General features: G+C 43.0%; 1 protein-coding gene across 16 annotated transcripts in view; it reads right to left on the bottom strand.

The window, feature by feature from the left end:
- Window positions 1-679: 679 nt before the first annotated feature.
- SLC20A2 (solute carrier family 20 member 2) overlaps window positions 680-21,935 on the bottom strand; it is a 56,860-nt gene continuing 35,604 nt past the window's right edge. For 13 of the 16 annotated variants that reach the window (XM_085578957.1, XM_085578963.1, XM_085578960.1 and 10 more), the window contains 5 exons: window positions 21,412-21,615; window positions 19,400-19,988; window positions 8,701-8,886; window positions 7,919-8,003; window positions 680-2,331 (listed from right to left, as the gene is read on the bottom strand). In XM_085578957.1, coding sequence (XP_085435083.1) covers window positions 2,167-2,331; window positions 7,919-8,003; window positions 8,701-8,886; window positions 19,400-19,988; window positions 21,412-21,615 — 1,229 coding nt within the window. In that variant the 3' untranslated portion in view covers window positions 680-2,166. Of the gene's footprint in view, window positions 2,332-7,330; window positions 7,416-7,918; window positions 8,004-8,700; window positions 8,887-19,399; window positions 19,989-21,411; window positions 21,616-21,935 lie in introns of all 16 variants that reach the window. The other 3 variants (XR_014955153.1, XM_085578964.1, XM_085578965.1) reach the window with 3 other exon arrangements.

The raw sequence follows: 21,935 nt of genomic DNA, 5'->3' as shown, positions 1-21,935 counted from the left end.
TGTGTGTGCTGGGGGATTATCACATACCCCCAGAGCTGGCACAGCCCTCTGCATGCTGCCTTTGTCCCTGCTGCTGGAGTGAGAGAACTCTGGTTTGTCTCTGTAGATAAAACAAGGTGGGAAGCTGCTGGGCCACTGGGCAGGCATTTATTTATGCAAGTGCTAAGATAAGGTGAGCTCTTCCACTCTTTTCCACAAGTCCCAAATTGTCTCTGTGCATTTATCGACTGCTCTGGTCATTCAGCTGCTGCCCACCAGTCCCACCCATTTGCCAGCACTATTTATACCACAGCTCTAGTGTTTCAGAGGGGTTGGAAACTGAGCACCACGGTGCCATGGCAATAGGGATGCTTCCAGAGCCCCAGAAAGAGAGCCAGAGTGAGGGAGGCACTTGGAGGCAGCGAATGCCCAGGGAATGCAGCTGAAGCAGCCCACGAGCTCCCAAAGCTCGACGGAGAGACGCCTGTGACCAAGCCTGGGCAGAGTGAGGCTGGACACTGGGGCTGCCAGGACAGCAGGAAGAAAAGGGAGGTTTTGTCAGCGCCAACAGAGCATGGTTTGATCCCACTGACCACAGCAGACAAAGGACAAAGGGCGGCAGATGCCAAGGAGTAGGCTTTAATTGCCTGGGGAGCCTTCCCGTTACAGCCGAATAACACTCCAAAAACGCAAGAGGCAGTTATAGGGGCTGTTTATATTTTTATTATAAATTTGGTATGAATGACCAATGGAAAAATCACAATGGAGTACCAAGAACATTTTATCAAAATTTTAGCAGCATTTAAACAGTAACAGATTCCCAACCTCCTCTGGGCACCCCTTGCCCTTTGCCTCCCATGCATAAATCAGTAACCTTCATTCAAATGTGCTTTCCAAAGGCATCCAGGGGATGTAGCTAGCCATTTTCCCCTGAGCTGCCATGAAAAAAATCTCATCCCAAATGCTGATTACCATTCAACCTCCATCCACACAGGGCCAGGCTCCCGTCCCCTCCTTGCTGTAGGCGGCACAGCGGGAGGCTGGCTGGCTGTGAGACTTGCCAGGGGGGAGGCAGCACCTGCTCACGTCCTCCCCTGCATGGATCACACTCCTGTGGGTGCCCATTACCTCCAAGCACACAGCGAGGGCTGAGCCCTCTCCCGCCCGCTGCTGCCCTTCGCTTCCGTACGCGGGGGTGCCGTGCGCTCCACGGCCCCGCTCCTGTACCTGAGAGTGTGCTTGTGTCTGCATGGAGAGGAGGGAGGGAGGCTGATGGTCCGTCCTCCCGCAGGAATCCAGAGCAGGGCAACCAGGAGCTGAGACTTGAAGGGGAAAGGTAGAAGGTGAGATACTCAAGTATCAAACCACAAAATGAAGTCAGTCTACTGTCAGCTAATGTGGAGAGCCAGGGGATGCCTACTAAGTACAAGAACTAATTTTTTGTGTGCGCTTTTTTTTTTTTAAGTTACATTAAGACATGAACAGTACTATCCCAGCCTCACTGGCCGGAGCTTGGTGAAACGTTGAATCAGAGGTGGGGAAACACAACACACGTGGAGACAACAACATAGTAACGGCAAGCTATTCCCCTGCTTCTTTGGTACTTCCTAAACTTTCTTATCCAAAATATATAAGGGAAATGCACCATTTAAAAGTTACTGTTCATAAGTATTTACACAGCCATAACCATCACGCTATGATACACGAAAATCAATATGATATGAACAAAGTTATTTTATGAAAAGCACTTCTGCACATTTTATTTTGTTCCAGTATCTTAATAGCTTTAAAAAAGTCATGTATTACGCAGTCCTGTACCTCGCTTCTTCTTATATCAAATGGACAAGAAACATTTCCTAATCCATACTCTTCTTCAAAAGATTAAAAAATAGCCACCAAAATGATACACTATGTACAAATTTTACTAAATATTAAGTTCTAGGCAATTATTTTCACCCCACTGATGATATAACTTAGGTATTGTTACCTACTATATGCATATATATTTCTTTAATATATAAGAAATGGCACCACATCACCATGTCACCAATATGACACATTGTTATGTACAGTAGATAAGAAGTTAGGTATGGAAGATGGATCCTCTCCGACTGCTTCTTTCACGGGAACGCTTCTCCCATCGGTAGTAGCTCGGCCATTTCCCCTTTTCCCAGCAGAGGAAGCTCCTCAAATGTAAGGCAGGATCCCGTACATCAGCAGTGCCATCACGCCGGCGCTGAACAAGCCGGCCACCGGCACAGTCACAAACCAGGCCAGGAAGATGTTGCGGAAGAGGCGCCAGTCGACGGCTTTCTTGGAGCGGATCCAGCCGACGGCCACCACGGAGCCAACCTTGGGAGCGTGGGGAAGAGAGAGGGAGACAAGGTGTGAGGGGTAGGTCTGAGCACCTGCAACATGCCCAGGGCCACACCAATGCCAGTCAGCTGATACCAAGTGATGCTCTGAGATAAAGAAGCCCCTGAGGATGACAATGGCACTGTTCTGGTGTGGTGACAGGAAGGTGAAACTTTCAGGGTACTTAAACCTTTGTTTTTCAATGTTGTCCTATTTTTCATGGGTCTTGGCGTCTGCCAAAGGCAATAAAATATGTTGGTGAGTTTTTCTCTTCCCTGCTAATTCCTACATGAGCCTTCAGGGCAACTGAGGCAGCCCTCCACCTGGCTCAGTCCACAGGGGAGAGAACAAGTGTCCAATGGCTCTGGCCTGATTGCAGTTTAAATCAGGAAAACACCAGGAAAGCTGTTTTTGAGGTTCTGCAGGAGAGCATCACATGGGGCAGGCCAAGACAGCTAGTTCCTGTCCCATCTGCCTGTCCTCTTGCTGGCTTGGGATGCCCTGCCTGTTCACCCAGCCCCTGCTGAGCCTCTCTGTGCAGCTCCCAGCCCAGCATACAGTGCTGATTCAAAACCTCACATCCATATTCCAATACTGCAGGCTACAAACAGGATGGCAGTGGCAAGCTAAAAGTAGCTGAGCCCACTCTGTGGCAGTGATGGTGACTTGGCAGGGGGCAGAAAGGCAGTGCAGGCTTAGACCCAGTACATCAAACCCATCAATCTGAGCCCTGTGAGGGAAACAAATTCTTCTGGAACAGCTAGCCAAGCAAAGCATCCAGGACGAAAATCTTGTCCTGCAGACAAAGGCACCAGACTATATTACCGGGTACACTAGCTGTTCACATACCAAGAGGATGGTGGGGAATGGATAAAACACCAAGATATCTTTCAAAGACACTACTACCAGGGCAGCTGGGTAGGTCAGTGGTTTTGTAGACAAAAACACACTGTGTTATGGCCAATGCTGCAACCTTTTCTTCCTTCAAAGGTATTTTCAGTTCATAAGCTCAGGAATAAACCCAGCATACCAGTTTTTAAGAAAAGAAACTGGACTGAGAAAAACATTTTCAATGAAAAATGACACAAAAATATCAGAAAGACTACGTTTTCTTTCTGCCCTGGAAGTGCTTTCCATGCTGTTAGCAAAACAGTGTAAGTCTATTCAAAGTGCATGGTAAAGCAGCAAGAAATGTGGATGAAATATCCTGTTTTGAAGGTAAGGAAACTCCAAGACACAGCTGGGCAGGTGCTCCCTGAAGTGCCATCCCTGCCTCCCTGCTTATTTTCTTAATGGGAGTATCTGTCCCTGCCTATAGATCAAAAGATGGGCTGCTCCCCTTGCGCAGAGCCAGGAAAATTATACGTGCCAGGAATACAGGGAATCAGGGAAAGATAGCAAGGGGATATCAAATCTGCATGTTTTGCTAACACCTGTTTAGCTACTGTTTAACATTCATTTTTTTGGAGAAGAGTTACTTGTGGAAGACCCTAACAGAAGAAGGGAAAACTAAACTTGATATTCTATGACCACTAAGTCCTCTGTTGAAAAGTTTGACCCAGTAAGGAAATCTGTTTGATAATATTTCATCTGAATACTCCTAGAGTGAACAATATGCTGTTCTGCAATTAGGAGGCATAAGTGTATTTAGGAGGTGGAGGCATATCTAGGTGAAGAGGGACCCAACACTTGTGACTACATCAAAGCATTAACCCGAGGAAACAGCATTTGGGTTTTCAGCAGCTCAGCTGTTAGGCTCAGCTTTACATTTTGTGCGTCCTCAGCATCTGTCTGTCATGCTTGCAACAAGAAGCATTACTTATTGAGCAAGCCTGCAGTGTACGTATGCTAATCTCCGAGTCCTTCCTGAAATTTAAATGGTATCAGCAATGATGGCATTGGCAATCTGTTTTAAATATTATTAAAGTTTAGTTTATTAATAGTGATTTTGGATGGACTAGAGGTTAGGAGAGTAGCTAATACTTGGGTGTAGGCACACTACACCTTCTGTAGAATTTCAGATGGTATCTACTTTGAGATTGGTTTGAAACCAGTGCAGTTTGCCTTCAGTATGCTCTGCTTAAAGCATTACAGAAATGCTTTTGACTCTCTTGTTCCTGTGCAATGCTGTATAATAAGAACACAGAACATGATAATTCAATCATAGCAATGGAGAATATTTTTCAAAACCGCAAAATCATAATGGCAGAATGGAGCTGACAGAATGACCTCAGCAAAGTCACTTTTGCAGAGGAAAAGCATTTAACTGCTGCACTCTAAATTTATCTGTACATGAACACACTCTGTTACAGCTAAAAAATGCTTATTTCTAAATCTCCAGTCTGAGAACAAATAACAGGCACTCTAAGACTCAAAATTATCATGTGCCCACCTGGGCAGCAGAAAGGGAAGATATGCATTCACACCACACTGGCTTTTCAGTGCTAAATCCCAGAGGAGGTTGAACTGGTGCAGCCAGAGCAATGTGACTACTGCATCCAGACCCACAAATTCCTTTGGAGGCTCAAAAGATAAGGTCTTTCCTACAAACCCTCTTGACTTCGAGGCTTTCAAGGGTCTTTCCTCCCCTCCTTGGATCTATTGCAAAGACAGTGCAGTTCAGGATCTCAGCAGGCATTGAGAGTGAAAGAGCTGCTTGGCCATAGATGTAGGACAGGCACATCAGGCAGTGACCACCTCATGTAGACCAAAAGCTATGATTTAGGACCAAAGGCAGGTCATGATCTTGAGAGGGCTTGACAAACCTTCCCCAGAAGCTAAATGCTTTTATTCCTGCTACCAACTTCTAGTTTGCTTCCACATCTGCTGCAAGATCTGAAAACTGCTGCTTAGAGCTTCATACTTGGTCTTCATTTTTCATTACAGTCTACTGTTTCCCCTCAAAAAGGTTTCCCTTCACCTCATCTGTTTCATGCTGCTCCTTATTTGCCATATTTATCCAGCTGCTGCACATTCAGTTGACTGACACCCCTCCAGTAGGGCCTCCACTCAAGCAAATGCTATTTTGCAGTGGAGCAAATACTGAGAAGAATAATTCCCAATCCTTGATGCTGGAGGCTCAAGATTAGGCTCACCTCAAACCTGTTTTCTTTTGTATTTCTAAGGCAAAATAATTTTTCTGCTGATTTTTAAGAAGGCATTTTTGACTCAGTGATTGACAGCACTTTCAGCAAGGCATTTTCACATGGAGCAAATGATAAATTTAACAGTTCTTTTATTTCTTCCCTGGGCCCTCAAAGAAAACAAGGAATACAAGAATACATCAGTTACAAGTGTTTGCATTATCTTGTGCTGCTCACTTAGGATCTTTCAAGTAAGGATATCATTTTGCTGAAACACAGAGACAGTTATAATAACATGACATCCCTGGAATAGTCTAATCCTATTGCAAAGTGGATCTTCCCATTAAGAATGATCCATCTAATGAGATACAGCAAGCTACAGGGAGCAGACACAGACTAACCACATTAGCTGCTTTTATAGAAGTTCTTTTTTAAAAAAGAACTATTTTGCTCTGCAGTTAGAAAAGACCAAGCTTTTAGCTGCATTGAGTGAATGAATACCCCTCTCATTAGCTTCTGGCTTCCAAGACATTTTCTTTTTAAATTCAGTCTATTTGTTTGGACCAAAGTATGTTTTCTCTTTTACAACAGTTGGCTAGAAGTGTTTCAGGCACGCAACTGGGATAATCAAAGCTGTATTATTCTTCCTGGCAAATTCTTCATCATGCATTTGATATACTAGTCAGCCTAAAGGGAGGTGGTTTCAGGCTAGCATTTTTAGAAGTGGATAACATTGTTATTATTTTTCCCCTCCCTGCTTGATTCAGAGGAACCAGAGTTCTGTCAATGCCAGGAAATCTGAACAGCCTTTCAGAGCGGCTCAGTCTTGGCCGCTTCTCAAAGAGCACCAGGGTAGAAGAAATAAATGATTTTGCAATAGAGGAAGGCTTTCTGAAGAAGTGGTTTGCACTAGAAAAAGGCCAATTGAACCAACTTTGGACATTTTGTAGGATGTGTGGATTTCATTGACTCTTTTACTGGAAAGCAGGTCAATGTCACTGGCAAGGCTGCCAGGCTTCTTGCCAGTCTGCCTGCCATGCCATGGAGCAGTTATCCCCAGAAACCTGCCTGTCCCAGCCCCAGCCTGGGGCTCCAAGGTCCCCAGGGTGCAGCAGTGAATCCTACAAGGACTGTCTTTTTTTAGGGCTTGGTCTTGGTGGCATGCAGTGACATGGAGGGACTGCCATTCTGGGGTCTATGATTTTGGAGGGGCTTCCCTACATCCTGCCAGAGGGTGAAAGAAACAAACAGCTCTGCGTGTCCAAGAGCTTGAGAGTAACAAAGGAAAAAAGATGGGCTATTTGTCCTGAGAAGGGAACAAAATTCCAAATTCCTATTCGTTCTTCCAGAAGTGTAAATGTCCACATGCTCCCTAATTTCTACAAGCTATATGTCTTCATGACACAATTAAACTGTGCTCATTACTCAGCCTATAAATGTACTATAAAGTGGTCTTTAAAAAAAAAAAGAAAGCAATGTACCTTGTTCAAAGGACTAATTACAAGGGCCAGATTCTGTATTACAATGCACAAAAGTGAGGACAAGTTGGTTTAAAAGAAGAGAGACATTAAAATATTAGCTTAATAATGTAGCAGTGTTTTTCATACAGGTGGTTTTAAAATACACTTAACTGGGTTCACACAGACTACAAACCTATGTTATTGTAATATGTCTATATTAGTTCAATACAACCATGTAAGGGTGAAAGACAGTCCAGACTTTTGTGCAATTAGTCATAATGCTGACTTTGCTTGGCTGTACTGCCTTTGAAAGCGGGCCCCGTTATTTTGTGGTCACAGTTTGCAGGGCAAGGCACAGTGAAGGCAATCTGCAACAGTCTGTATCTCCCAGATTTTGTTATGGTTTGTCCTAGTGATGTGATTTACTGATAGTATCACTGCAAACTCCAATACCTTGCAATGGGTGGAGCTTATTGGAATACCCACATTTGAGGCTACAAGTACCGTTAGCGCACACATTACTTCAATGCAAAATCCACTGTGAAGAAATAAAAAAAAAAAAAAAGACAGATGGAAAACCTGTAGTAAAAGAGTTATATGCAGGAAATCCCATGCCATGCACTTATCAAGAAAGTCAAATATAAATGATGAATGGTGCGCAGCCTCTGAACAAGGGAGAAATGTTACCCGACCAAGTTCAAATGGCACTCTCAGAGGAAACCAGGCTCTTCCTCACAATCATTTGTTTTTAAATTGAGGTCAGGCTTTTGTAAGCACTATTTTTCTTCACCAGCAACTATGGAGTTTATTCTGTGGCCAATTCCAGTGACTTTACTGTGACAACTCCAATGCATTTTCTGGAAGCCTGATTACTTTCCCACGTTGCTGGCGTGACCAAGATGTGCTGATGCACCCCTACCTAACCATCCTCTGTCAGCGGCTGTTTTCCCCTCACCGTGCCATTATCCCTGGCTCGAGCAGCACAATTTTAAGATGAATAGTCCAGACTGCCTTGACTGCAGTCGCTGGGCAAAGGCATACCTTGCAGTGTGTAGTACTGACAGGAAGTCCAACATTGGAAGCTACCACAACTGTGAACGCCGAAGCCAACTCAATAGTGAATCCACTGCGGGAAGCATAAGAAAACACTTCACAATCACTCTTTGCATCAGCTCGGACTGATACCATGCAGCGTGCCAAAGTCTTACCCGTTTCTTCTTTCGACTGTTTTATCTCCAAGTGATTTTTGTCATGTGAGTAAGTTAAGAGAACAAGAAAGTTCTTGAATAATGGGAACAGCACAGTCATCTGCAGTACCCCGTCTGCACGGCTCATTGCGTCAGAGACCTTCACTACTCTATGCTGTGGTGAATCGTGCCTAATTAGTAATTCAGTTAAGCACCAGCAGAGGTCGAGTATGCATTAAAGACAAAAATTACTGTAATGAATACATATGAGTTTAATGGTCTCAAGCACACTGGGAAAGCCACTGTAATCTCGCCATTGGCAAATGCACCTTCTACCATGCTAATTAGGTACTGCTGTCTGTTCCTGCAGACCTCTATGCCGTAAACACATTCAGTATTACAGGGTTATCTTTTTTCCTCTCTCTCCTTCTTTTTCTTATGCTTTCTTTTTCTCCTTTTTCACTTATTTCTTTCACTTTTTTTTAGAAAGACAGAGACATCAAAGCCAGGTTATCATTAAAATCAAATCACAGCAAATCCAGCAAACTGCATTACAAACCAAATACTGGAGCAGCAATTTCTCAGATTGCCTCACACACAAAGTTCACACAACCACAATGACACCTGTGGACCTACCTCGATGGTGTGATTGGAGTGAGGTCTTTACCCATAGTCTGGATAACTCTTCTTCCCCAGACCCAGAGGCCCACACAGATCCCAACACCTCCATAGAACAGCAGCCAGATGGGAGTTGATGCTTCCTGCATTACAGCACCTTGCTCGTAGATAAGCCAGAGTGCGACGAGGGGACCGATGGCATTGCTGGAGAAACAGAAACGTGCCACCTGAGTCACAAAAATGCAGAGAGTGGCCTTGAAAGAAGTCTCTTATTTTCTGCATGATTTTTCTTCATCATGTGTGTATCACTACTCCAACTTGATCCTACAGGATCTAGTACCTTTCACCCTTTCTCACTTGGAAAGGGTGCAGCAGGCAACTCTTATCATGTCGCTTTTTCGGTTGTCACTTCTTCACTGATAACTAGAGCAAGGACTGAAATGAATTTCTCTTTTACAAACAGTTTCCTGAAATGTCAGAGTCAATAGTACCTTGTTATGTCTGTTCTGTGACAAAAGTCGGTATTCTCAGTACTACACTGAAACTATCTCAAAATTTACCAATTCAGCAGGTGTGCATTTTTAAAATTCAACTATCAAATCAGCTCTTTTTGTCAAAGAGGAGAAAATAATGAGCAAAATTACCATCACAGACAAGAATATAGAAATATTATCTAGTTTGACAGCCTGTACCATTCACAATATCTGAGTGCAGCTGGGAAGGTGACTTAGTCATCTTCAAGGGTGTTGCAGAGTGAGTTGGACTGGATCAGAGAGGAGCCTTTGTGACACAGAGCTGGTGTAAGCCCTTTTTGCTGCTACTATCTGGAAAAACATTGGAAGTCAGCAACACTGAAGTCCCCACTCGTAACGCAGGTCATCTGATACTGGTGTCTGGAGTCAGACTTCTGACTCTGTTTATTCTAAAAAAGCATCAAGTTTCTAGACAGAAACTTCTAGCTAGAAGAAAAGTTGAAAGCCAGTATCCAATTACTTTGGAGGCCTAAATACTAAAAAGCAGATAAGAATTTCAACATCCCTTTTGTTTTCAGATCTTTTAATAAACCAAGTAGCTGCTTGCCTTGCTGAGCAATATTTATTCACCACCCAAAAAGTGTAATTAGTGAAGCAGTGCTATAGTTATGCCTAAATAATCATGAGAAGAGCAGAACAAACCGACCAATGTCATTCCAAAAATCGGAAAACTGTCAGGGAAGCTCCCCTCTTTTTAAACCAATAGGAAAGCAGGTCACAGTGAGCACCACAGGCAGGACTGACAGCCATGCTCACCCTGGAGCCAGGACCTGCTAAAATTAGTTCCTGTTTCCACTCCAAAGCACAGATGGAGTAAGGGCCAGTTTTAATGTCAAATGTTGTGCAAATCAGGCCACTGTATATGCCAGTTAATAATCTCCTTGAATCCTGTCTTTACCAGATATGAGGTGCCAGGGGCTGAGTGGTGATTGCCAAGAGACAAGGGTCAGCAGCAGTGCAAAGCTGGCTCATCTCAGCAACACGAGACCCTCCTGCTTTCGTCTGGCCCCTGAGAAATTGAGCTCTGAACTCTGAGAAGTGATCCTGAAGCAAAGGAATAAAGAAACACTTTTCCCTCATAAACACACACAGCAACATTCAAGCTGCGAGGGAAACAAAAATAGTTAAAAATGCCCTTTGCTATAAAAAAGAATTACTAATTGTTAAGGATTTTGAGAAAGATCCTGAAAATAAATTAGTGAGCTAACATGAATAATAAGATCCATTGGGTTTGAAGATGCTGAGTAGTACAATGAAGAACTAAATGCTCTAAATAAAGAGTCATTTCCACTAGCTAAAACACTTTAGAATTCTGGTCTGATACTGTGCCCAAGTAAGCATTCAATTTGTTCAGTTTTGGAATGACAGTATGTGAAAAGTCCTTAGGGCTTAAATGCAAGAATTATTTTACTTCAATGGAAGAAGAGTTTATTGACTGAAGCATTTCTAATATTTTGAAATCAACCTGAAACTGCTTTTCCAGTGTTTTCAGGTATGGATTAAATTACTTGCACATTTAAATGCCTTCTTGGACACAGAAAAAGAAAGCTAATTCAATGTGCAAAGGTACACGAATAAACTGATGGATGCTGAAGGATGGATAAAGGCAAATAATACATTGATCAGATTAGTAAGGGCAAAACTGATCATCCCTTTTTATAGTGCTGTATGACATGGAAAAAAACTTCCCTGTTGAAAATAACAGCTACATCTGGAGTGAGCTCAGGTATTGATTCCTGACTGTTCTAAAGAGATTATGTATACATATTTGTCAATCCCAATGTAAATGAAAAGGCAGAAAAGGTTTCCAAAACTGCAGCAGCAAACTATGCTCTTCCATACCAAAACATAGTTTTCATTATTTGCAAATACTACACCTGAATCAACAAAGCTTAACCCTTGAGGAAAAGGCTCTTATTTGTGGCAAGGGAAGACAAGCCAAAACTCTGCCAACTTATGCTCAGCCCCAAAGAATCTGAGTGTCTGATTCTGTCCAATAGATCAGAAGAGATAACACTGCTGCCCACAGAGGCAGCATTTCTGATCCCTCCCTGTAAGAAAAGAAAGCCAAACAGCAGTGGATGTGCTGATGACAGGCTTGGAAAGGTAAAAAGGTAAAAACTAACCTCATTTTCCTTAGTGGGTGTCTGCATCACTGTTTATATATACCAGAGGGACATTTTTCCTCTCCCAGTAAATCATGTTCAATGTGACTTAAATGTTCAGCTCTTAGGAATAGTGCCATGTCCCAGCCTGAATATCTGCAAGTGGCTACAAACAGCAACAACAGTGGCTTGAATCTAAGCATCACAACAGCTTTCCAAGGGGCTCCTTCAGCTTCTACACTTGTTCAGGAGGTGCAGTCCAAGGGGCTTGTGGTATCAATGCTCCCTATGCCAATGGAAAACAGCTTTAGAAGAAGCTGCTAGGCCTGTCCCACCATGAAACTGCCAAAAGCTCGCAGCAAAGGGGTCTGACTTCAAGCACTGCAAAGACTAGGATCTTCTGCAGTGTTAGATAAGAGTTTGCTTAACAGATGTCTCCTACAGCTGAGTGACTAACCAGATGAACCACAAGGATGCTGGCTAGACTGGGATGTGGCTTTCAGAATATTTCCCACTGGGTCTAGCTTTGATTCAAGACATGACTAGCAGGAAAGCAGACCTCAGATCTTCCGTGCATTTGGCTAACACTCATTTCACAAGTCTATTTTCAAGAAACTATTTTCTCTTACTCTCCCACAAAGGTTTCTACTTAACTAATTCTCCTGTGTGGTGGAGCTCCACATCTTATCCATGGTAGTTTAGAGAAGAAAAAAGCCTGAGATGGTCACACAGGGGTCTGAACCCCCATCCACATCTATCTACATATAAAACTGCCCTCAGGTTCCTATGAAACTGAAGTGCTTCAGAAAATCTGCTGTATTATCAAGCTATTGGTTTTAAAACAGAAAATAAGCTGCTCCTGTCATGGTATTACTTTAATTTTGCACACCTAATACACATTTTCCCACTGAGCACAAGGGGGTGGCCAATAGGAGTTAAGTTTAGGATGAGTTTATAAAATGTTATGGCATAAGAAGCCCATCTCCTGAGTCTGCCTGCTGCAGAGTGTATTCTCCACATCCAGCCCTTTTCCCCATCTCTGCTGGGCTCCCCCAGCTCCCCAGGGCACAGGGCTTTGCAGCTGGGGTGCTGCACAGGGGCTGTTTGCTTTCCTGGAGGTGCAGTGTGGGTGCCACCCACAGCAGTAGTTGCACTGGCAGAGTGCTCTGAGGTGGCTCACTGAAGGGCTGCTCCGTGGGTCCGGGGTGCTGCCTGGCCCTTGTGATGGTTTTGCCAGCGCTCTCGATTAACGTGAATTGGCACAGTTCTTCTTTTTCTGCTCGCTTGTGCCAATTTAGAATCTGTCACACAGCATTTATAAAACCCTTGTGAAAGATAGCATTTGACAGTGAATCTGAACTATAAATAGAGCTGGCTTCTCCTCTCCCCTGTGAGACAGATAGTATTACCAACAAAAATAACCACCCCACATTCAGCTATCATGAGGCAAGCTCAGAAATGACAGTTTCCCATGCACACACATACACACACAAGCAGAAATTTTTAGGTACCTTTTGGTCACAAGTCCAAGACCTTCTCTGGAGGAATAAGGACCAACAGTTTTGGTTTTTTTTATTTGTTTTTTTTTTTTTTTAGTAAAAAGTAAGGGGCCTTTTCCCAATAGCTCAGCCATCAGCTGAATGCTCTATGGCCAAACCCCATCAAACTTGTCATAACATGTTATGAAGTAGCAATATTGCTATTTCCTTGCTGTTTTTTGAGGGGAGTAGTGAGGTGCCCAAAAAGAAAATCTAACTGTATTTGAAAACTACACTCTGAATATGCTTTGTGAATAATGTATAGACTCCTTGATGACCATGCTTAGGTTCTCTGCTGCCTGAAAAAGGACACTGCTTTTTAGCCACTTTTTCTAGGTGAGTGAAAGAATCTTGAAATGTACATTATCACAAACTAAAGCTGAATGACAAGCAAAACAGCCACCTGAGAAATCTGTATGAGGTGTCCAATATTACAAGTATAATTACAAAATGTCCAGCCATTTGACTATTTCCCAAACCAGGATTTCACAAACAAACCTTCTACTGGGAAAATATTTCCAAATAGGCTGCAGTTATGCCTTGAGCCAACACCCAGCTAGAGTGAAAGCTGAGTGAAAGAATGAAAGAAAGATACTCCTGTACATAGCAACAGGAAAAAAACATGCTCTATTCTCCAAGGATATCAGATAATCAGAAGAGTTTTAGCCTACTTCAAAAACTGGGCAGTCTTGAAATAGTGCATCTACCACAGCACAATAAAAGTGTGTCAGAGCCGTGCCCTGTGAAGTGCAAGCTTTGGGTGTGTTAATGAGTCAGGGGGGACATGCTTTTATTCCTGCAGCTCATCTCTGTGTCCTGCAAATACTGGCCCTAAAACCCCACCTCCCTGGGTCCTGGAGGGTTGGGTCCGTGCCCACCAGCATCAGCTTTTCCTCTGGCAAGCCCAGCCATGAGCCCTGCTCACAGAGGGATGGGAAGGGATTCCCATGCCCACTGGAGACCTCATTTCTTGCTGCTCTTCTCTAACTTGCCTGCATGGCACTACAAAAATGTCCTGCACATGCACAATTAAGGACAGAAATGAAGATTCACATCTACTTGGGGCACAGGCTGGACTTGTAGGATGGACAGTTATTAAAATGGAAGAAATCAGCAATCAAGCTTCCCCCACTAAATATAACAGACAGATTAGCTTCCTAAATATTCTAAGTGATCTTGACTGCAGCTCTCAGGGAGGAAATAAGAAATACCTGTTTTGTAATCCAGCCTTACTATAGCTCCTTTAGACTCCTTATTTAGCCAAGGGGCTGAATCCCACTAAGCTCTCCATGTGCAGTGAGATACTGGCAATGTTCTGGCCCTTCCTTCCTTTAATCCTGTTGTCTTTACTTTAGGAAGAGGGGGAAAGGTGAATCCTACTGCTGTTTGTGTCCTCTGACCTAAAACTCCAGTGAATCTGTATGAAGGTGAGAGGAGAAAGCTCTTCTTCATGTATTTTGGGCAAGCACACATTTCCTAGTTTCTCAAATTGTTTTGCTTAGAAATTAATTCCCTATCTAGTAGCAGTTAGCTTCCCCAAAACCACTGAAAGAATGTGTAGAAATATATTAAAAATATCAAATGTTTTTACTATAGTTATGAAATGGTTTTAAATCCTGCTGTCAGTAATGTAGCCTATATTGTTTGGATAATGACAGGTATTCTCTCAAACTTGTGCCATAAATCTATATGACATTACCTGCAGACTCTAAGTCCAATGTCCCCTTTTTCCTAATACCTAAGCATGAATACGCAAGGGGAGTCCTGAAGTCCTCCACCGGAAATTTAATTAGAGCAGACACACTCCAACAATTTATGCAGCAGGAGCTCAGGAAAACTGAGATCCTGTGAAACTACTGCAGGCAGGTTTCTCCTCCCTACAGCATCTACCAGCCAAACATCAGCACTGCCTGTCCCTTGGCATGCACAGACGCACACGGGTGGTGGCAGGTCCCTGGTCACCCTGCTCAGCTGCAGCATCACGCCTCCTGCCACCGTCAGGGCACTAAATCAACCCTCCCACATGGCCCGAGGCCATGGGCCCAGGTAGCTGCTGCTCACACAAGCCAAGGCACACAGCTTCTTCCAAGACTGCCAGGGGTTCTCCTGTGACAGCAGAAGTGATGGCCTGAGGCAGAGAAGGAGGAGAGTAAGGGACAGAAGAGGCTGCCCATTTAGGAGAAGGAATCTGTGTGAGAAATGACTGAACACATGCATGGACAGGTGTGTAGAAGTACAAGGATCAGGCTTTCCTCACAGCATAAACAGCATATTTTAATCAGCAAAACTCACACTGAGCTACAGCATCTCTCTGTGGGTCATCCTGCTTTGATTGCAAGAATTCAAGGAATAACAAGTTCCAGAGATTGCTTGAGCAATCAACAAAAGCATCTTCCCACTTGCTAGGATAGGACTGTGGGGCAAACACATTGTTTGCTCATAGCTTTCTCATTGCCAGCCCAGTAGCACAGCAGCCACAGCCACTGCTGTGCTGGGGACCAGAGAAAACATGACTCCCTGCTCCTTTTAACACACAGCTGCTCCAGCCAGCATCCCTGCTGAACAGGGAGCCCTGATGGCTACAAACATCAGCTCCTACAGCAAAGATGGCTGATTTCATTATAATGCTAAAAAGCACCATCTCAGAAGAAACTGGCGTCTAAACTACCCCGTGAGTTAGTTAAGAATTAGTTCTGCAGTGAGTGAAAAATACTGCTTTAACTCTTCCAGATCTGTGGGTAAATCCTGGACAATGAAACAAGAGAGATCTCCACATGATCTTCTGCCCACCATAGTGCTGTCCAAACCATATGGGGCATTTCTGATCCATGAAGTTTTTCTGAGCTGCATCACAGTTCAGTCTGTACTGTACCTCATGCTTAAATATACTCTAAAACAGGTCAATCATTTACCTTGCAATCACCTGCATTTTTTAAGTTTCATTGCTCTTTTTGGGGTTAGCAATCCTTTACAGCCATGTCTAAAACAGCATGCCCATCTGCCTTTGTTTTTGAGAACTAGGTAATCAGACATGCTTCCAGACTTTAAACCACAGTATAAACCCTACAGCTTCAGCAACTGTTCTGCTATTTTGTTGTTACACAGGTAGGCTGCTGTGGCTGCAGCAGTGAAGCTCCAGATGACAATTCCTGCTGAATCAGCCTATATCTACACAAAAATGAGCTCAGTCCAACTCAATCATAGGTGCATATAATCCCTGCTGGCCAACAAAGCCCAGCCTCCTGGCCTCTCTGGAAAGCTGGCTCTGAACAAGCATTTAGAAGCTGGCAGCTCTCCTTGTGTCACGCTCCTGGCCCAGGTCTTTTTTCCACCCTGCCCTTTTTATTCTCCCATTGCCCTTGCACTGACCTGACGCACTCCCTTTGTGCTCGGGTGCTGAGCCAGTGGGACCTGCTCACTTGGCGCCACTAATTAAGTTCAACAACAACATTTTTTCAGTGGTTCTGTCCCAACACATTTAGTTGGGATTTTAAATTCTTTAGATTTCATTCAGTCCATGTGCATGGTGGTGTCACAAGGCTCTTGGCCTGGTTCAGCTGGTCCCAGCCCTGGAAGGGCTCCAGCACCCTTGACACAGTGCACATAAGCTTGGAGGCAGGAGCAGGAGAGAATGGTCTGAACAAAACAGTCACCCAAAAAAGGAGCTACCATCACTCCCTCTCCTTTTAACACACAGCTGCCCCAGCCAACATCCTTGCTGATGTCAGCTTGAACATGAGCTCTGATGGCTACAAACACCAGCTCCTACAGCAAAGATGGCTGATTTTGTTATGAAGCTAAAGAGCATCATCTCAGAAAAAACTGGGGTCTAATTACCCCACGAGTTAGTTAAGAATTAGTTCTGCAGTTGAGGGAAAAATCCTGATTTAACTCTTCCAGGTCTCTGGGTAAATCCTGGACAGTGAAACAAAAGAGATCTCCATATGATCTTCTGTCCACCAAAGTGCTGTCCAAACCACATGGGACACTTCTTATCCATGAAGTTTTTCTGAGCCACATCACGGTTCTGTCTGTACTGTATGTCCTATGCTTAAATATGCTCTAGAACAGTTCAATCATTTACTTTGCAATCACTTGCAGTTTTTAAGTTTCATATTGGCTTTTTATTTTCTCTCTTTGCTCCTCTTACCTGCTCCTGTCCCTTCAAGGAATACCAACAAATAGGCTGATGGAAAATAAATAGAAAATGTGGCACAAGAGTAAGTTCCAGGATATGGAAAGAAAATGTTGCAGTCAAGTCCAAAGAAAAAAGATGCAGACAATGGAGGTGCTATCCTAAATACATGAGTGAGGAGCTTAAAACCAAATGCAAGGGAAAGCAGGATTTTAACAGAATTCCAGGCTGAGGAAAAACATTAGAGAAACAGCTTGACAGCAGCACCTAAAATGAGCAGAAGAAAGTGTACAAAGGAGGGAGACAAAAGATAGCAGTCATCAGTGGAAGATGGACTGGCAGGGATTACTTTCTTACACAAATGTGAACAGAAAGCTGTGCTACTCACTTGGTTCTACTGCATAATTTTTTAAACAGTGCACTGCCTTTTGAGCTCTGCAGATCTTCATGCAACATGTGGCAGAGCCAAGACATCTTTTGCCCAGCTAGACAAAGACTGACAAAACATCTCTGCTATATGATCCACAGGAGAGATATCTGCATTCCCAGAGAATTTTATCTAATAAATCTTTTAGGTATATGAAGGGGTCTTTAATTTTATTGTTTAGCTGGAACTCAGTACAATTGCAAGGATTGGTTCCTATCCAGTCCTAGACCCATGAGCACCTCCCTGCTTTTTCTTTTTTACCAGCTTTGACAAAATGAAGCCAATTTGTTCTTTAGTTTTGCAATTATATGACTTCAGCTTAAGAAGAGGTTTTGGAATAAACAGGATGTAATAAAAACATGTCTCCTGGCAAATTTGATAAGCTCACCAACAGAACTAGGGATCTGAAAAACACTAAAAGCATATGAGTTTTTAGGAAAGGATATTGCTACAGTAACAAGCTAGTCCAAAAGCAAAATTCTAAGGGAATTAGGCTGTAAGATGCAACAACACATGCAGCACAGAGTCTGAACTCCTGTCAACACCAAATCTGATTTCTGAACTAACTGCATCCTCACGGATCACTTCTAACAACATCGACTACCCTTTCCTCCTACATACCATGCAAGTGATGCTTGCATGAACATGTGAGTGCTTGAGGAGTATGCATAAGCATCACCTGCAGGGAATAAAGGATCTGTGACACCTGCTGAGGTAGGCTGCGAACTTTCTGCATATACCCTGGTAATTCCCAGGATACATTACAAGAAATATCAGCAATCCTTGTCCTTATCCCTGTGTTCCCTTCAGCACTCACTTCTGGCCACTTGCAGAGCTTGGATATTGACTCCCATGGGTCTTTGTTCTTGGCCAGTATGCTCAGAGCAAAGGTCTTTAACAACAGAGACCATCTGAGAGGAAAGAAAGCTACACCACTGCCCTCTGATCCAGAGGATGAGGGGCCTCTGGACTCCTTCCCAGATCCAGATCCCTGTGGATACCAAGGAAGTACAAAATGCTCTTCAGAAAGCTCTGGTCTGAATTCCCAGGATGCGTGATGGACAGGGAGCAAAGAAACATGTTTGTAAGTGTTTTCATGATGAGTTACGAGTTAAATTAGGAGGCTGACAAGAGCAAGAAGCAGTAAGTGTTGTCCTTGTAGAGTGGGAAGGGTTTGCCCAGAAGGCTAAGGACTGAAAGGAGGATGAAAATGATGAATGCTGTAAAGTCCTGCTGAAAACATTGAAACCAATACCATCAGGGCATGGATGACACGGCAAGGGTCCAGAAGGAAGAGGACTCAGTACAGCCCCAGACACAACCCAAATAAGGACAGCTGCTCCAACAAGCCACTTGAGAGAATTTCTCAGGAGACCTTCTATACTGGAAAAAGCATCTGTTAAATACCAAATGGATTGTTCCAGGTCTAGGGAAGAGGCAGACCAGCCAAATCCTAAAGGAAAAATACACAATGTTCCCAGTGGCACAGCAAACCCACCCAAAGTGCTCTTCAGCCACATGCCACCAAGATGGTGAAGTGCTGTGTGACAAGAAATGAAATTCATTTAATGGCAAAAGTAGTCTAAAACCTCTCATCTACTGAAAGTTTCTGACTTCACAGTAAATATAGGCTTCAAGTTCTGCAGGGCTGGGGTTGTCCTGTTTGCCTTTAGAGTGGTTGGTGTGTTGGGTGGAGTCTTAATGCCTCCGAGATTGCCAAAATTAAATGTAAATTAAACTAATTACTTCACAGTTATTTAGCAGCAAATAAAAGAGATTTTATCCTTGAGAAGAAAAGAAACCATAGACTAGACTAAGCAGTGCAATTCCTGTAAAGCACCAAGGATACTGATGATACACAGCCCTGATGATCATCTACCTGCAGAAATGAATGTGCTTTCCAACCAGCAAAGCTGGTAAACCTTGCTCCATGTTCTTGAACTGTAAAACTGCTGGTTTGTGAGATCTCATCCTCTTACCTGACATCATTGCCTCCATGGGCAAAGGATCCAAAGCAGGCTGTTAAGATCTGGAGGAAGTGGAAAAGTAGATGGACCTGAGAGGTGTCTTTCTCTTCCTTATCCTCTTCCACAGGATCAACGGGGGGCCGGTTAGGATCCGCGAGTTCAGAGGCCAACTTCATTTCCACCCCACCTTCCTCTGCCTCAATCTCTGCCTCCGCCACTGCGTTGCAATAGCTGGAGTAGCTGTCGTAGCGCACTCGCTTCTTGGAGTAGGAAACAGTGTCTCCCACCAACTTCTCACTGTCTTCTGGAGTAGATGTATCCGCTGCCTTAAAGGAGGAATGCACGGGCATGCCACAAATAGCAGCAGTGTAACAGGTGTAGCTGTTGTTGCGCCTTAAGAGTTTGTAGTTGTTTTCTGCAGTGGGCCTCTCATCGTTGGCCCTGTCCAGGTGTATTTTGTGGAGCAAGTCTTTGTATAAACCTGAGTCCTTGTGCACAGTGTGGTAAACGTGGCCATCGCTCCTCACGTGGCCATCGAAGCTGAAGGTGCCATTGGAAACAGGTGATTTCACCGAGGTGTGCGTCACCGAAAATGCCCTTCCTAAAAAGGCAGAGATTTAGAGGTTTTGTTTACACAAAATGCAATTCAAAAATCCCCTTCCTCCAATACAAGACAATAAAATGGCCAGCATCTGAGAACACAGGACAAAGAAGATCAATTTGCACTACATGCAGTGAATAAGCCAAGATTCGCTTCACTGCAAAATAAAGTCTCCCACCTTCTGTGAAAAAAGAGCTTTGTTCCAGTGCTGAGTCTCCCCAGACATGCTGTATGACCTGCAGCAAGTCACTTGGGATAAGGTATTTGAATGTGATACTTAATGGTTAAATCCTCAGTTCTTTGAAAATATAAATTTCCATAAAATTCCTTTCTTGTAAAGCAAGCTCTACTTCTTCTGAGCTTTTGTCTATGTTGAATAGGAATAATTAGGATTTCTGAAATGTGGTTTACTGCAATTTCATACTGGAAGTTATCTGTTTAAGAGACATTTAATTAATACTAATTTAAGAAATATTTATATAGCTTTTAAAAATAATTTTTAAAAAAATTTAAAAATTCATGTTCTGCAGAAGTATTTCCTTAGCTATTGCAACATTTTCTATATACTAGCTCTACAAACACGTTGATTTATATTTCCACTGTATACATTTAATGTTAGCATACACTGCAGGACACACATAAAAATGTATCACAGGTAATGTTTCTGAAGAAACTTTCATTTCCTGACTTCCTGGACTTTCACTGTGCAACATTCAGAATTGGGTTTAGCTATTTTTAAACTAGAAGCACACACTCTAAGGGCTCCATGTCATGACTTATTTGATTTTATAAGAATCAGTTGAATATATTAGGCATTTATTAACCAAATTACAGGGCTTTGTAGATGTTAGCAAAGCAATATCAAAGTCAGCAGACCGCTAAGTGGAAGGGGGTGTTCCTACCACATGGCAGAACAGAAAGAGCTTTATGCACAAGTCTACTTCTTACAAATATATGTGCAGAAAACAATGTGTGAGATTTTTCTAGTGGATACGCTCCAAATGGTCATACATTTATCAACCAAAGTCCAAATCTTTTCATCTCCTGTTGTAGTATGCTAATCATCTTTATGCTGAATTTAACCTTCATACATCAGCAATCTGTGTGCTCTGTATTTTTCCACTGCTTGATAGGATGGAAACACCATTAAGAATACAAAGTAAAGAAACAAAAAAAGGCAAGTCATTTTTTTTTCAGCTGTTTCTAAAACTGAAATACAGCCAAACAAAATGTAATTGATTTTACGTCCTCTCCAGAAAATGTCACTTGTAAATGAGCATCTTTCCAAACAAGCACTGAAAAGGGATTAGAGATGGAAATTCCAAACCCCTATTTACTATTTACTGCAGAGACCTTCTTGCAGTTAAGAAACCTCATTGAAACAGGAAGAGAACAAACCCACTATGTTGTGTTAGCTCCTTACCATAGGGGACACGTGGATGGTTTCCATTTGCAATATTATCTGATGCCCCAGCAGCTTCTGTTACTGAGCCAGTAAGGGGAATAGTGCTCTCATCAGATGCTTTGGCACCAGGAAGCTCTTTGAAGACTGGTGTTTCTTCATCCTGAATTTTATCAAGACTTTCATCTGATATCCTTGACAGTGCAGCATCTTTCTTTAACTGGCCTAAGGAAAGAATAGTACTGTAATTTTAAACCAAACTTATAGCTCTTGTTACTTAAGTTTCCACTGTTTGCATCAACAGCATGGTTTAACTTGACCACGATAACCAAGCTTTGTTTCATACACACCCTATTTATTTACACACTCTACTATGTTCATGTGTGAAAATTCTAGAACATCTATGCTTCTTCCAATAAAATTCACCAAAGTAGGTAACTGAAGAAAAACACCAAGCTGTTCATCTATTAATGAAACCTGAAACTTTTCTCTGCATTTGTTGAGAGTAGCAAAGCAACTAAAACTGTGATCAGCCCAATTTACTG

Source organism: Lonchura striata, chromosome 4 (assembly GCF_050655825.1).
Source record: "Lonchura striata isolate lonStrDom1 chromosome 4, ASM5065582v1, whole genome shotgun sequence".
Taxonomy (NCBI): domain Eukaryota; kingdom Metazoa; phylum Chordata; class Aves; order Passeriformes; family Estrildidae; genus Lonchura; species Lonchura striata.
The sequence above is the reverse complement of the archived record's forward strand: the minus strand, read 5'-3'. Positions and strand labels throughout refer to the sequence as shown.